The 14,095-nt window shown below is 51.3% G+C and overlaps 1 protein-coding gene across 1 annotated transcript; it reads left to right on the top strand.

Annotated features, from left to right (window-relative positions):
* The first annotated feature begins 13,072 nt into the window (after positions 1–13,072).
* Positions 13,073–13,920, top strand: LOC128268419 (uncharacterized). The gene is made up of 4 exons (XM_053005506.1): positions 13,073–13,133; positions 13,234–13,309; positions 13,386–13,681; positions 13,770–13,920. The coding sequence occupies exons 2-4, from the start codon at positions 13,237–13,239 to the stop codon at positions 13,881–13,883; spliced, it is 483 nt and encodes a 160-aa protein (XP_052861466.1). The 5' UTR covers positions 13,073–13,133; positions 13,234–13,236; the 3' UTR covers positions 13,884–13,920.
* Positions 13,921–14,095: the final 175 nt, after the last annotated feature.

Here is a 14,095-nt window from a genome sequence, read left to right as displayed (position 1 = left end):
GAAATAGTAACGCACGGCACACGGCATGGCCAGGACGCGTCGGCCTCGCCCATCTGTGTGGTTAATCAGATGGGAGCCGCCCGTGGTGGAGGCTCTTGACTCGATCGATCCCAGGCCGTCCCAGGCCCAGTAGCGTAAAACATTTTGTGTACGGAAATCACACTATAAGTGGAGCGCAGCCAAGGGGGCATCGGGATTATGATTCCTCTCTGGCTTGTATCAAAATTCCACTTCAGTGAAAACTCCCAAATTCCACTCGGTGGTCTAACCACTTACCTGATGAGGAGAAGGTTGTGTTCAAATCTTTCGTCCGTTCGGCACTATTATCCGAGATATCGGCAGCAATATCTGAAACGAAAAATGAGACAGAGAGGGGCGATTGGCCGTTGGTAGTGCATCCATAAAAAGCAGTAGCAGTGTTATGCGCGCCATCGAGCACGAAATACGCGGCACCGAAAGTGCCGAACCCGCCTCTAAAGTGTTGTGTGTAATGTGCTTTGCGGGGTAGTCTACATTTAGGCGCTTACGGAGCCGTTACTATCGCCCAGCGCATGGTTCTACTTAACATACTCTCGATAATGAGAGGATCAGCAGGGTCTGCAGTCTCCACGAACCTTTCACGCTTTGCTCTTCATCTTAAGCCTCGTTTGCCTAGTGCATCATCAAGAATTAATTTACTACCGGAACGATAATAAACATCCGCCCGGTGATAATGGCGCACGGTACGCGAAGGCTGTTGTCACCCTTCAAGATCGCAATCCGCTCGCTGCTGATCGCTAAACAATGTCGGGCCTCTCCGTAACAGGCTCTCTGTTAGATCAGCACAGTTTTTGTGTTTATCACTGCGAACGGCGAATGACGTCACCTAGATCTCGGCGAGGCTCTATCTGTGCCTCCTCCGATCACTACCGGTTCGCAGACTTGAGGTTGGCTAAACTCTAACGCTAAACAAACGGCACACTTGGTGCCTTTCAAATACGTGGCTGCTGTTAGCGATGGCTCCCGCACACACACACACACACACAGACGTGAAAACGCGAAACGCTCCAACGTAGAACTAATCACACGATAATGGATGCATAAGAATGGCGACGGATCGTCGTCAGAAAGGGGCGCTCCACGATGCCCACAACGCACACAACAGTTTCGTGATTCGTTGTTTTTGTTATTCCTCTCTCTCTCGCGCGAGCGCAGAACCGTTTAATTCACAGCTGATTCGCGCGCGATGGAATTGAACATGCCTCGGACAGAGATTAGCAGCCAGCAGCATCCATCCGCGAACCAACTATGATTTCGTGAATCGCTCGACACTACGCACACACTGTATGCACTTTGTGCGAACCTCGCCGATCAGAGTATACATCGCCGTCTGTTGGATGGTTTTTGAAACTCTCTTAGTATGCGACGCGCGCACAACATGCCGTCAGTCAGCCAGCCAGCCGGCCGTTCAAGTTACTCGTCACAGTCACAGTGTCCGCCGTGTAAAAAGTTCAAAAAAACCGGCTGAAGGTGTCCCCAACGAACCGAATACTGCTGCTGCTGCTGCTGCTGCTGTGCTATATGCAAATTGCCTATAAATTATTCCACTTTGCTGATGCTTTCTTTTTGCCTTCTCTGTATTTTTAGCCTTCTTCCGGAGCGGCGCCAACGTTGCGGCTGGTACCACCACCACGCTTTGGCTTTCGCAAATGGAGAAAGCAGACTGGCCCGGGAACTCCGGGAATGCAACACAATTTAATTGGACGATAATCGAGTGCAAGCGTGTAAGAAACATTCTAACAATCCCTCGACGCGGCGGACGACGCGGCAACCGAAAACGTGGGGCCGTCGAGCAATCAACGCGGATTTTAATATCACCTTTTCGTAGCACCTGTTGCCTGTTGCGATGTCCCCTGCCCTGGTGGATTGAAATTCCGGTTCACCCTGTGTTCGTTTGTGCGTGTGTGTGTGAAGAATTGGCACCACTTCCGGTATGTTATCCGGAACGGCGAGGGCGCGCTTCCAGTTTTGGCTGGCTGGCCGTTTGACACACCGCGAGATTGTGTAAACCGCGCACGGTTTTATGGACCGGCTGGTGATCGCGCACACACGGACTCGCGTTAGTGAGATGATCGGGTCTCGGTCGATGAGGTCGATCGCGCGGTGATTAGAGCGCGCACCACGCCGTAGCGTCCGAACGGCGCGGGGTTGACGTGATGTTACTTCACGAGACTGACTCCGGACCGGAGAACACGCGACTCTGACGAAAAAACGCGGACTCTCTCTCGTGGACACGGCCGGTCGGTCGGTCGGTCGGTCGGTCGGTCGGTCGGTCGGGTCGGGTTAGTTGGTTGAACTTTATCGTTCAAGCTGTAACGCGATACTGTGCGCGACTGGTTTCTGGTCGTTCACAGCGCGGCACAGCGCGCGCCGCGACGACCACAATCGGCTCTGCCGTGGCCTACCACCCGCCGCCGCCACACTCTACCGCCGGTGGTGGTGGTGGTGTTGTTGTTGGTGCGCACCGAATGCTGCTCAATGCTGCCGTTTGTGTTATGCCCCGAGTGCTACATACCGTCCCTCCGCCGTCATCATCTGGCTGCAATGCCGCGCACTCCGGCTATGCTCTCCGGTCACTGGCTGTGTGTGTGTGCGGGTTGGGGGAGTGGCGGGTGACGGGACCAGAACTCTCATTGTAGCGGGCACCATACCGAGTCTCTATCGCTCTCCCTCTTTGTCGTGGCACGCACTAATCGCACCGTTTTTTCGTCATTGTAGGACATTAAAAGGGGAACGCAAACATAAGTCTCCACACACAACGCGGCTCGCCGTAAACACACAGCCTCGTCAGCTCGTCAACGTCAACAGACGGAGAGAGACGGGTTGTTGGAAAAACGTAATCCGAGCGACCCACCGAGAGAGGGATGCCCTCTAACGAGATGAGATTTCTGTGTTAGATGTTAATTAAACGAACCTACACAAACGGCGGGCCGCGTGACACTATGGCTTTGCGAGGTGGCGCGCGAAAGAGAGGCCCCACAGGCCGCAAGTGTGTGTCAAATTAAGCGTATGCATGCGCTGGCCACACCACGGTACGCGCGGCCGTTCCGTTCGCTCCCATTGATTTCGCGGTTCGCGGCTTCATGATCGGACTTGATCATACATTTTTGATCAACACCGTAGCCGGAGCGGATCATCAGAGTGTGAGAGGAAGAGAGAAACACAGTTAATGGGCGCGGTTCGATTCGCGCGCGACTTCGGAACCGGAAGGACCGGAGCGGACGGACCAACCTTCGACCCAAGGACGGAATGGGAGGTTAGCAGCAGATGACACCACACTATTTTCCATGCCGCCGAAGGCCATTAACGATTTAATTGCTTTAAGTGGCTCGTCGGCACCCACCCGCGTGTGTGTGTGTGTGTGTGGTGGATCATCCCAATTGAGATGGCGCATTCCCGTGAGCTGCGGGGTGACAGCATACTGGTTTGGTTGGACACTAGACTCTGACTTCAATTCTGCCTTCCACACAATCCGCACACATTGAATCCAGATCAATCTTCGAGCCGGCCCCGCGCCCGCACGGTGCACACTCAATCAACCGCGTCACGGTTTATGCTCCCCGGACGCGGATGAATGAGCAGTCACCGCCACCGCCACCGATACCCGTTGTTGGAGCGGTTGTTAATTTGTCGTCGTCGGGAATTCAGTGCTGCCGCAGTGATGCACTAAATTGTAAAATTTGACGATTCAGTGCCCAGCGCACGATCTCGCACTCGGATTACTCTGCCATCGATCGATCGATCGATCTGCCGGGGCTGCCGTCGAATGCACTCGAAGATGGCTGCGTACGGCACAGCGGCCGGAGGTGGATGAAAATGATGATAACGCGGCTGCGTGCGCGATGGCCCCCGGCCGGAGTCGGTCGGAAAGGGGTCTCGGTATTGTGACACTATTTTTCTGCGTTGCGTTACGCATCAGCAGCGCCACCCCATCGGTGGACAATGAGCTGGGTTGCTGGGCGCTTAGCGGTGCGCGATCGTGCGCGTGAATCGTGGTGGGGGCTTTGGGCTTGGGAGGAATCGTTTCAGAGGCATGCGGCCAGGTTTGGGTGAGCCCCCGGGCCAGGCCCAGGCGCATTGATAATCGATTTGACATCGCAGCGCGCTCTCCCCTCTCTCCGGCCGCTCCGGATGTTGGGAGTGTACACCACGTTTGTTCCCATCCGTGACAATGGACCACTCTGCTGTCCCACCCGCTGCCGATGGACACTGATCACGGTGACACAGTCTCCGGGGAGGAGGGAGTTTAAATAACAACACAAAAAAAGGTTAAAACTGCCGCGTGCACCTGCCACCCGCTGTCTTCGGTATGTGAATAGCCTGTGTTCGGTACCGAAGGTTTGTTGATAATTTCGTGTGTTTCAAAATGGCACATTTGCGGGATTAGCCCAGCCAACGGGGATCGGGCGATTATCGCTAATACATCAGCTCCCTCAAAGTTAGCAACCGTTTGGGGCCCCTTCAAAGTTTTTCAACTAACGCTACCGATCCGATCGATCGGCCCACTGGGCCATCGGGCGGATCGGGAAATCGGCCCCGGACCGGAAAGGGCTTGGCCGGGGCTTTTCAACTCAAGCATGCAAGCCGTCTCGGCACGCGGCCCCTTTTTACAGTTTTGGTTTTAGTTTAGGGCCGATGTTTTTGTGCTGAACTGCGTGCACCCGGGAGTGACCATTGTGTTTGCTTCATCCCACTATTGGGGACAAGTAAAACTCGAGCACTACCCCCCGAACGCGACATGGTTAATTTATTGTATGTTCTATTGAAATGAACGGGTTGTGTACAAATAATGGTCAACATCGAGATCGATACAGCCGATCAGAGAGCGTACTCCGAACGGTGATGAAGCTATTGCGTGGATTGCTACGATCTAGAATCCTCTAACGAATCCAAATGTTATGCCTCACAAAATGAGCCTTAAACAACCCGCGTGTGCTCACAGGCCATTTGATCGCACTGAGGCAATGTCGATGGGCAATATTTTGGCCAATTTTTGTTGCCTGTGGGCGTCCGACCTAACACGAAGCCGGAATGATGCCAATCCAATCAATCGAAATCGATGCAAATTGCCGCGGACACTTTCCCACGTGCTCCTCTAACCGATCGGACCAGGCGGGTCCATTTCTCTTACCTCCTGCCGGAAGGTGCTGATCGCTACTTCGCACCACGTACTCGTCCCTTGTTCGGTGGCAGCTTTGGAGAAGTTCACGTTTCTTCACTTTGTGCTTTCGCTCGATCACATACTTTCCACCGGTCGGCGTGTGGTGCGGCGTGTAAACGTACTGATGGTACGACCGATAGAATGGCCGCCCGCGGTCGATCGTGGCAGACCGCGAGCCCGCGACCACGGCCACGGAGAAAGCTCTCAGCTCATCTCCGGGACGCGACGCCCTGTCGTCGAAAGGTGCCGCGGCTGCCAAGCTGGGAGAACTATCGCCGGACAGCGATGCCTCAGTAGCAGCAGCAGCAGTGGCGATGCCCCAATACGACGGGGGAGGACTAGGATGGTCGTGATCGAAGGCACGATAAACCTCGCGGTGACGATGGTCCTGGTCACTATCCGCCTCATCGCCGTACGCCGCCGTAGCCGCACTGCCGCCGAGATTGTGCCGAACGCTGTTGCCAATTCGTTTCCACACCGAAACCGGTCGGTGGCCGCTGCCATTGCGCGACCGATGGGCGGTCTCGCCGGCACCGCCGTACACTTCACTCTTGGGCTGCTTCGACAGCCCAGTGGCCACGCGCAGGCAGGTACAATCGAGCGCCAGGGGTCTACCGTAACCGTCGTCTGCCGGCTCGGTCGAAAGGCACAGCGGTGACGGACACTTGAGCTTCATACTCTACCGATCGTCGGTCACTTTCTTCGTTCGCCGTCGCGGATCTCTCCGGCACCGGCGGATGTTGTCGTTCGCTGGTTGGGGTTCCAAAACCCACTGCGGACCGCACCCGACCGAAGGCCACATTTTCAATGAAAAGCTCTTCTCCGGCGACATCGGCGGCCGGAACAAAGTCTCCGAAGGCGGAGGCGCCCCACGGCGGCGAGTAGGGCGTGTGCTCGGTAGGGCCACCAACCCTACGGCCCGTTCTCCCTTCGTTCCATTTTCCTTGGCCAGTAGCTTGGCGGTATCTCATACCCCTCACTTTCTTGGGCACTCCCGAGGTGGGTAAAAAGTCCATAAACTAGGGCAGGGGTGGCTGCACGACGACGACGACGTTGCGTCACGCATGGTTAGCTGGTAAAATGTGACCGATCTTTCGACCGGAACCGGGCATCGGTTCCGTGAGGAAACCGATCGAAAAGCTCGCACGGGGGCAATTGAATTGAACACGGCCGGTCAGGCCGCAAAAACCCACTTTGACTACCTTACCTTGGCAGCATTCTCGAGAATCCGACGCACCGACGGAAGTCATTCCTGCAATACTGCAACGTGCAACGGTTATCTGGCCATCTTCTAGAACCACACGGTGCATACGCACCTTCCGGCCGCGATCTGCCCCCTGGGGCGGAACTTTCGTTGCGACATCCGACCGATGCGCGATGAGCATCGTCGGAAAAAGGCCTCTACCTGGCCCGGGGTTGACGTTGCTTGACCACAACCCTTTGCGGGACGACCCTTAGGCTTCGGGTTACGAAAGAATTTCATCATCTTTCGGCTGCGGCACCACCAAGACTGGCACGGGGAAGCTTAAAAACGGTCCAATCCTGCTATCCGTCCGAGATAAAGCTAAACCCGAAGGCAAAATGGGCGTCATGTGGCACGGACGGCGCTGATTCCGCTGTTCTACTGAGAGATGTGCTCGGGCTGGAGATTGGCCAACAGTAATCGTAAAATGTGACCCGTTCCCCCTGATGATGGATTGTGGTCGATATCGGTTTCGACGAATGTTCCGTGGGTTTTATGCTCCATTTGCTCGTGTTTCTACCCATACCAGAAGAGGCCACACTTAAAGGAGTAAGCAATTCGGATTCCCGTTTGGATTTAATTCAAATTTTGCATTGGAATGTTTTACGCTTTTCGGAAATGACTCAAACTTACATCAAAGAGAAAGAAAGGAGAAAACTATATTCAACCTTGAGGAAAAGAAATTGTATTGTACCGAAATGGAGCCAGTGGTGGTGTAGCAAACGCTAAAAATCTGTTGCCTCAAACATTGCACGTGTTAAAACAAACAGCTCGATACTCAACTAGATTTGAATTTTAGTGCGCCTAAATGTATGCAACTCCGATACACAGCACGATGCGCACTTTTAAACTTCGGTTTTTGTCAAACTTACCACTAAGCAGTTGGTTTTAGGTTCAGAACCGACGTTCGCACGTCGTTTATTTGCCATCGGAACGCTTCTTTGGCGTCGCAATGGCGCCGCTCATCGACGCGGAATCGATTTTCGTTCCCCCGTTTTTTTGAAGCTTCTGCCGTATCAGCTGTTTTGCTGCTGCTGGAGGCATAGAATTACGCGTCTGTCTGTCTGGCGGCAATAACGATTTTCTTTAGCGAACACACACACAGACACCGGCGAGAGGCACACTGTTTCGTATAACAAACGATTAAAACACCGGAACCGGCCATAAGCTGTCCCGCGGAAAGGTTTGCTACCAGAGAGTAGATTAACAACGGATCACAGTCGGGCTCGCGGCGGATGTTTCACGCACTGCTCTACATCTCTCACCCTCGGAAGGCTCGGTTTGGCAGACTACTTTTCGGAACGCGTCGGAATGCTGGACTGAACGGCGACGACGGCGACGGCGATGTAGTGTCATTTGGCGCGTTTGCGCAGTTCGAAAGTCTGACCGCAACGCACTGTGTCGCCGGCAAAGTTTTGGTGTTGACGGGAACCACCTTTCCGCCGGGCTTGTCACCTCCTGGACAAACAGATCCGGGAAGGCTTAGTACCGGCAGCGGGAAGCCAACGGGTCACCGATACACGACGACGGGTGACATTGGAGCGCCTTATAACGGAGTCATTCGGTTTACTTTATTTGTTTGTACACAGCCCGCGAGCAAACAGTTGACCCGGCGATTCCAGGTCTCCAAATTGACGTTTTTTTATCCCGATCTTACAAGGTTACAAAGCGAGTAGAGTTTTGCCATCATGTTTTGATGTAGTTTTATTAAGAAAAAGACCATGAATCGATAGAGAAATATTACACACCCAATGCGTAGATTAAGCCGAGAGAAGTGAAAATTAAACCTAAGCTTGATAGTATATGCCACCAACAATCTGGCCTGGCCGTACGATAAGTTTGAGGGAAAAGTATTAGGGCTAGTAAAAACGATTTTTGAATGATGCTTATGCTTGAATCGCGTAGTGAGACAATTAAATGATTCAAATTCAATTAGGAAAGATTTTTACAAATCATTTTTCCGTTAACATTTCAGTCATTGCTGACACCAAAGCAAACATAACAAATACGAACACCAGCACCAGTAAGTGGTGATAAGTGGCGCGGAACAACGTAAGACTAACATTCCGATTTAAATCCGAATCCGTGGCAAACCGTTCCCCGTTGGTTAGTGAATTTTCGCTTCCCCTTCTGCTAACGCACCGCACGAGCATATATTTTCTCATCCGTGTTCCGGTTTTCCCTGAGGCGCGGCGGCGGTCCCTTACAAACTAGGCAACATTATTGTTTAACAAGGTAACGAGCTTTTCAATAACGCTTAGCTACGATCACTTAACATTTCGTTCTTACAAAACTAGTCAACAATGGCTCCGGAATGCACTGGCAGTGGAATGTTTGCGATTTGCGGTAATTACTTTTGGTGCTATTTTATGTGAAAAAGCCTACATATTTGTTCAGTCCCGTTATCGTTTCGAATAATGATGTTTGAGGAGGTGGCTCGATGTGAACGCCAAAAGGGTGTACAAAAAAGGTTGGAAATAAGAACAGAAAATTGGGTAAAAAAAAACAAAATAAAATAACGGCTCGGAGCATAGTTATCCGTGTGTGTGTGTGTGGGTTCTACCAACCTAACAAAGTGTGGGCCAAACTAAAAATCAATAGTGAAACATAAACAGCATGAAGCGATAACAGAAAAAGGCGAACGAGAAACGGACACTACAACAACAGTAAACGGAAAACAATAACCAGAAACACGACACCGTTCACACGAACTGCAACGAGACGGGTCAACCTCCGTACTTTCCGTACTTTCGATAACAACAAAACGGGGAAAACAAATCAGTAACAGAAACGTAAACGAAACGTATTTAGGTAACGTGCTGAACTATGCGGGGCTTCTATAACATTGGGAAATCATAACTGTAACAAACGGGAACACCGGGGAGAAAAGGTAAAACAGCAAACTTAAATGGCACACATTTACTAACAACAACAGATGAACAACTTTTACTGGTATGCTTAAGTAGATGAGCAAGCAGGATGTAACGGAAGCAAATTGGTTGTTCAATTATTTTCACCGGTAACGGAGGATTGAAAATTGAAAAAGCAATTTGCAGGGTACGCCAAATTGACAAACCGAAGCCTTAACAAAAACAAACAAACGTGCAACGTGCAACAAAGGGATCAGGAAAACAAACATGAACATGATGATGAAACAACAACTATCAACAGCCAACGATGAACAAATGGAATGAATACAAGAGTGGTGGTGAAACAAAAACAAGAAACGGGTTAGCTGAATCAAACAAACGAACAAAACAAAACAAACTTGGTAGACACACTTCAGATATATGCTCCGTTCGATAAATTTAGTGGGTTTGTAAGAAGTACAAGGCACTCGGAATAACGAAATAACGAAACATCAACGAAAAAAAAAACGGGGAAATAACTCAAACAGAAGGCGATGGCGAGTTTGTCAACAAACGAAACGATAATCTGGACGCTGAACACTGATCTGTTAGTGAACTAGCTGATGAGTTTTTGAGGGGTTACGAGTAAAACAATCTTTCCGGATGCAATCTTTCTGGTTGCAAATCTTTCTGGATCTGCTTTACGGCCGATGAAAGGTGCGTACGATGGAGTTCCGGGACTTGCGGGGTGCACGACAGGCTTGAGTGATTCCACAGACTCTATCCAGCATGCGAATATGTGCTCGGCTCATTACGCTGGCGCGCGGCATCGTTTCGCGGATTGATGAGCCCCTTTTTTAAAACTATTTTAACTGCCAATGATGCTCATAGCCGGCATTGCGAGCCTATTACGTATTTGAGGTCATTTTTTGGGTTTTTTTTTGCTACCCACGAAGCTGTCATCATTCGTGGGTTTAGTACGGTTGAGCATGGTGAGCAATAATTGCCTTTTGCAGCAGAGCCACAGCCACGGGTGGGGTCTGTAAAAATAAATGAAAATGCCTGAGATTGGGGAGATTTAAATTTAAAGTCATTTCCGGGTTTCCTTTTTTGAAATCATTTTACAATTAACGGACCCTATCGGGGTTTAAAATCGTTTGAATGCTTCACAGAAAACCATTTGAAAGGATCACAACAAATAGTGTAACTTTTTGCGAATCGTCGACAACTTCTAAAGTTACGAGACATACCTGATTCTTTCTGCTGGCAGCATCCGACTTTTAAGCCGCACTTCCGGTTCTTAGTTTCTCCACATTCTCGCCCAACAACGTTGACAGAGAACTGAAAGACGTCGGTAATGCAAGCTGCTGCCCAAATTGATCATAGTTCGGCGGGGAGTAGCGGCGATCACTAGATCTTCCGCGCGTGATTTGGGTACACATTTTCCTAGCACGTGAACGCGTTCCACTTTCACAACTTTTCAAAGTGCACCAACTCACAAACTTCTTGGGCTGCGCTCCGGGTCACTGTTTCGTCCGGTCAAGGGGCACGACGGGACGGCTGCCCATCTCGGGCGCTGTCCCGCGCTGTCCCGCGCTGGTTGAGCCAACGAACGAGACCTGCCTCACTTAAGGCAACGAGACCTAGTCGGAAGTCGTCCGCCCGTCGGCGGTAGAACTTTCTTCCACGGTAGTCGAAAACGTTCTGAACGACCTGCGCCCCGACTCCGAGCCCTTAAATATTCTTCGCAAAGCCCTCCTTCGGAGGGAACCCTCCGGCTTCGAAATCGGATTGAAAAGATACCAGCATGGGAAAAAAAATCCCAGCACCAACACCGACGACAGCAGTGACCCTATTTTAATTTCCACGTTTGGTTCCGTCGCTTTTGTGCCGGCCGTTACATTCTTATGCTGGGCCACGCTGTCTTACGAACGCGCATTGGTATTTGTGTGGCCACTGGGTGGTGGGATTAGGCCAGGTGAGCAGCCACACCGTGTCACCGGTGTCGAGGATCGTCGTCGTCGAGCGTCTTCGTGAGATTTTCCCCGGTGAGAGTTGCGTAAAGGGACGCGTCGTCGCCGCCGCGGTCAAAGATCCTGGGAAGAGACAGTCGTTATTCCGGTTCGCCCCGCGGTGTATGGCGGTGGTTGCGCATTAGAAAAGGGGTCCTGCAGTCACACGAATGACGGGACAGGGGGCACGGGAATTCGGTCGGTCCGGGATTTGGGTCCGGCTCATGGGAAAATGTTTCCCCTATCGAAAATTAATATGTACGCGCGTATAGAAATGCTGTTACGGCGTGGCCAATGCAGAGGATACGTCGCCTAGAGGCTGTCTATTTTATAATCCGATATTTTCTTCACATATTATTCGCTCCCACGAAAGATGGTGATGATCATTGCGACGAAAACCGAATCCCGATATGTTAGAGATTTAACTTCAAGCCAACGACCAACTGATGAGGATCCCCATTCTGTATTTCCGTTTCCGATTTTCCTAACAAATTCCACCAAAAGCGAAGCAATAAAGTTCATTTGCCATCGGAAGGGACACAATTTAATACGCCACTCTCCGCGTAATACGCAGAGCATAGCTAAGAATCCTGCACAACAAAAGATCCCGGCACGGAACCCTCTAACCGGTACGGCAAGCATGCATTTGCCGCTTTATTGTGAAGGGAAGTTGCCGTAAGACATTCGAAGGGTCGAAGCCCTTTCCTCACCCGTAACGCCTCTGAGACCGGCTGCTGAAAGGTGGTACCGAATGGCGTCGTAGCCGAATCGCTCCGGCGATCCCTTTTTCTTTCGGCGCAAACGCAAAACAAGGAGTGTCGGAGCATGCGATTTAATGCGGCGCAAGAAAAGAAACGCCGCACGAAGGCGGCTGCTGCACCCTGCTGCCTTGCATTATGGATCCTATGCGCGCTGCACGCTTGAGCGAACGAAGAAATGGAAGGAAACCTGGCCCTCCTGGACCATCCTCCTGGTCGGTGTGCCATCTTCGTGTGCATTTAAACAACCGTTACATCGGTTAGCCAACGGTGAATCACTGTCGCTGATTTTGTCATCTGTCCGCCAGGCGCCAGCTGATGCAACTTCCTGCAGATGCCATTCCGTGCCGCCAGCCAAAGGCAAACTAGAATTGCCGTCAGACATTAGGGCTTTCTCGAGCCTTCTTAATGATTTCTTCAGAGCATACCCAATTGCCAATTGCATTGATGGGACTAGACCGTGGCTGATGGGACCAGGCGCAGGAAATTTGTTTACCCACGAGGCGGCCAAAACTCGTTAAAGCATAATTAAAAAGGGGTCCGTTCGCATATTACCGATAGCTCGGACCTCAGCCGGAGACTCGTCGCCATAGGTTTGCGAAGAAATGATCTTAAACGCCGTTCAAGTTTAATTCGGTTTGATAAAACAATAGTAAAGGATGCCCTACGAAGGGAAACGTGCCACGGCACGTTTTAACGCAAAGCAAAAATCGATTTCCGCCAGCGCTTGCCTTTGAAAGGCTTCCATTTTCTATGCACGAGCTTCCTCTGCGCCGACCTTCCAACATCGCTTCGCATCGCCGACCTTCCAACATAGTAGTGAGCTTGGAGACCTAAACGGAGTGTGCTTTATACGCTACGGTTTAGGCAGTTTAGGAGAAGAGACATTGGTGTGATTCCGACATGGCCTTCCGGAGGTACTTTCTTCTCGTTTCGGTACTGGTATCGCTTCATTATCACCACGTGCCGGACGTCTCGGACACGTACGCGGTGAAGCAGTTTCAATTTTATCGAAACATTAACCGGACCACGCTGTACGACTTTGTGGCGCACGTCGAATCCGTAAGCAAGGTATTGGGCGGTCGAGTCAGAAGGACTCGAGCTGAAAATGGGGCTTCGGCGAGCAACTCGGAATACATTTTCTTTACCGTTCTCTCGCCGCCGGGTGGAGTGGATGAAATTCGTTACCTTCGTGGCAAGTGACCACCGGCGGCTCGGTGTGGGGAAACACTATAAAACGGTCATCGGTACGGTGTCGGTTTTTATTCAGCCACTAGAAGGCTGGTGATGATTGATTCTTGATTTTTTACACTCCACCATTAGATCCCACCACTACCATCCTGCTGCGTGTGGTGGAGCACCGTCCGATGGGCTACATAGCGCTGGAATCTGTTGGCAAGGATCCGATCCTGCAGCTACGGGTCGAGTTCCACTTCTGCCGCGGTGGCATCCGTACGAATGGCACCGGAAGTGGCTCTTTATGCGCACCAACGGTACTCGGAAATTCGGATCAGTTTGTTGCTAATGTAGCCGCCGCCGGTGACCATCCGTGTGCGTCGGAACCGGGCAGTGGGCTCGGTGTGAAGATCTACTTTCGCCAAGCATCTTTCCTCTTTCAGGTGAGTTATCGTCGGTTTAGAGTTGGGATTTAACCTACAGGGATGCCTTCTAGTGACGTGCTATCGGTGGTTTGGTGCCCCATTACAGAACACAATCGGAGCCGTTCTGCGGACAGTAATCAAGCGGCAGCTAAGTCATTCGCTACACAATCTGCACCACATACTGCCGCACGTGGAACGAAGTTACGGGGTGTTGTCTTAAATCTTAACGGGACGGGATAAGGCCGGGTGGCTAGATCCATTCCGCCAATGGGTTCTCCGTTGGCCGCTCGAATCTCCGCATCAGCGGCAGGGCGGTGCTGTTGAACAGGCTCTGCAGATATTCGGTGAGTTGCTGGAAATGAATAAAGTAAAACGACTTCACTCGACTTCTAAAATACCTTCACAATACTGATTCTGAATTTTTACCATGAT

Source organism: Anopheles cruzii, chromosome 2 (genome assembly GCF_943734635.1).
Source record: "Anopheles cruzii chromosome 2, idAnoCruzAS_RS32_06, whole genome shotgun sequence".
In the NCBI taxonomy this organism is placed as follows: domain Eukaryota; kingdom Metazoa; phylum Arthropoda; class Insecta; order Diptera; family Culicidae; genus Anopheles; species Anopheles cruzii.
The sequence above is the reverse complement of the archived record's forward strand: the minus strand, read 5'-3'. Positions and strand labels throughout refer to the sequence as shown.

Bases quoted from the DNA above. Each gene is read 5' to 3' on its own strand.
- LOC128268419 (XM_053005506.1), top strand. From the start codon at position 13,237: ATGAAATTCGTTACCTTCGTGGCAAGTGACCACCGGCGGCTCGGTGTG. The intron at 13,310-13,385 runs GTACGGTGTCGG...CTCCACCATTAG, and splicing joins ACACTATAAAACGGTCATCG to ATCCCACCACTACCATCCTG. The intron at 13,682-13,769 runs GTGAGTTATCGT...GCCCCATTACAG, and splicing joins AAGCATCTTTCCTCTTTCAG to AACACAATCGGAGCCGTTCT.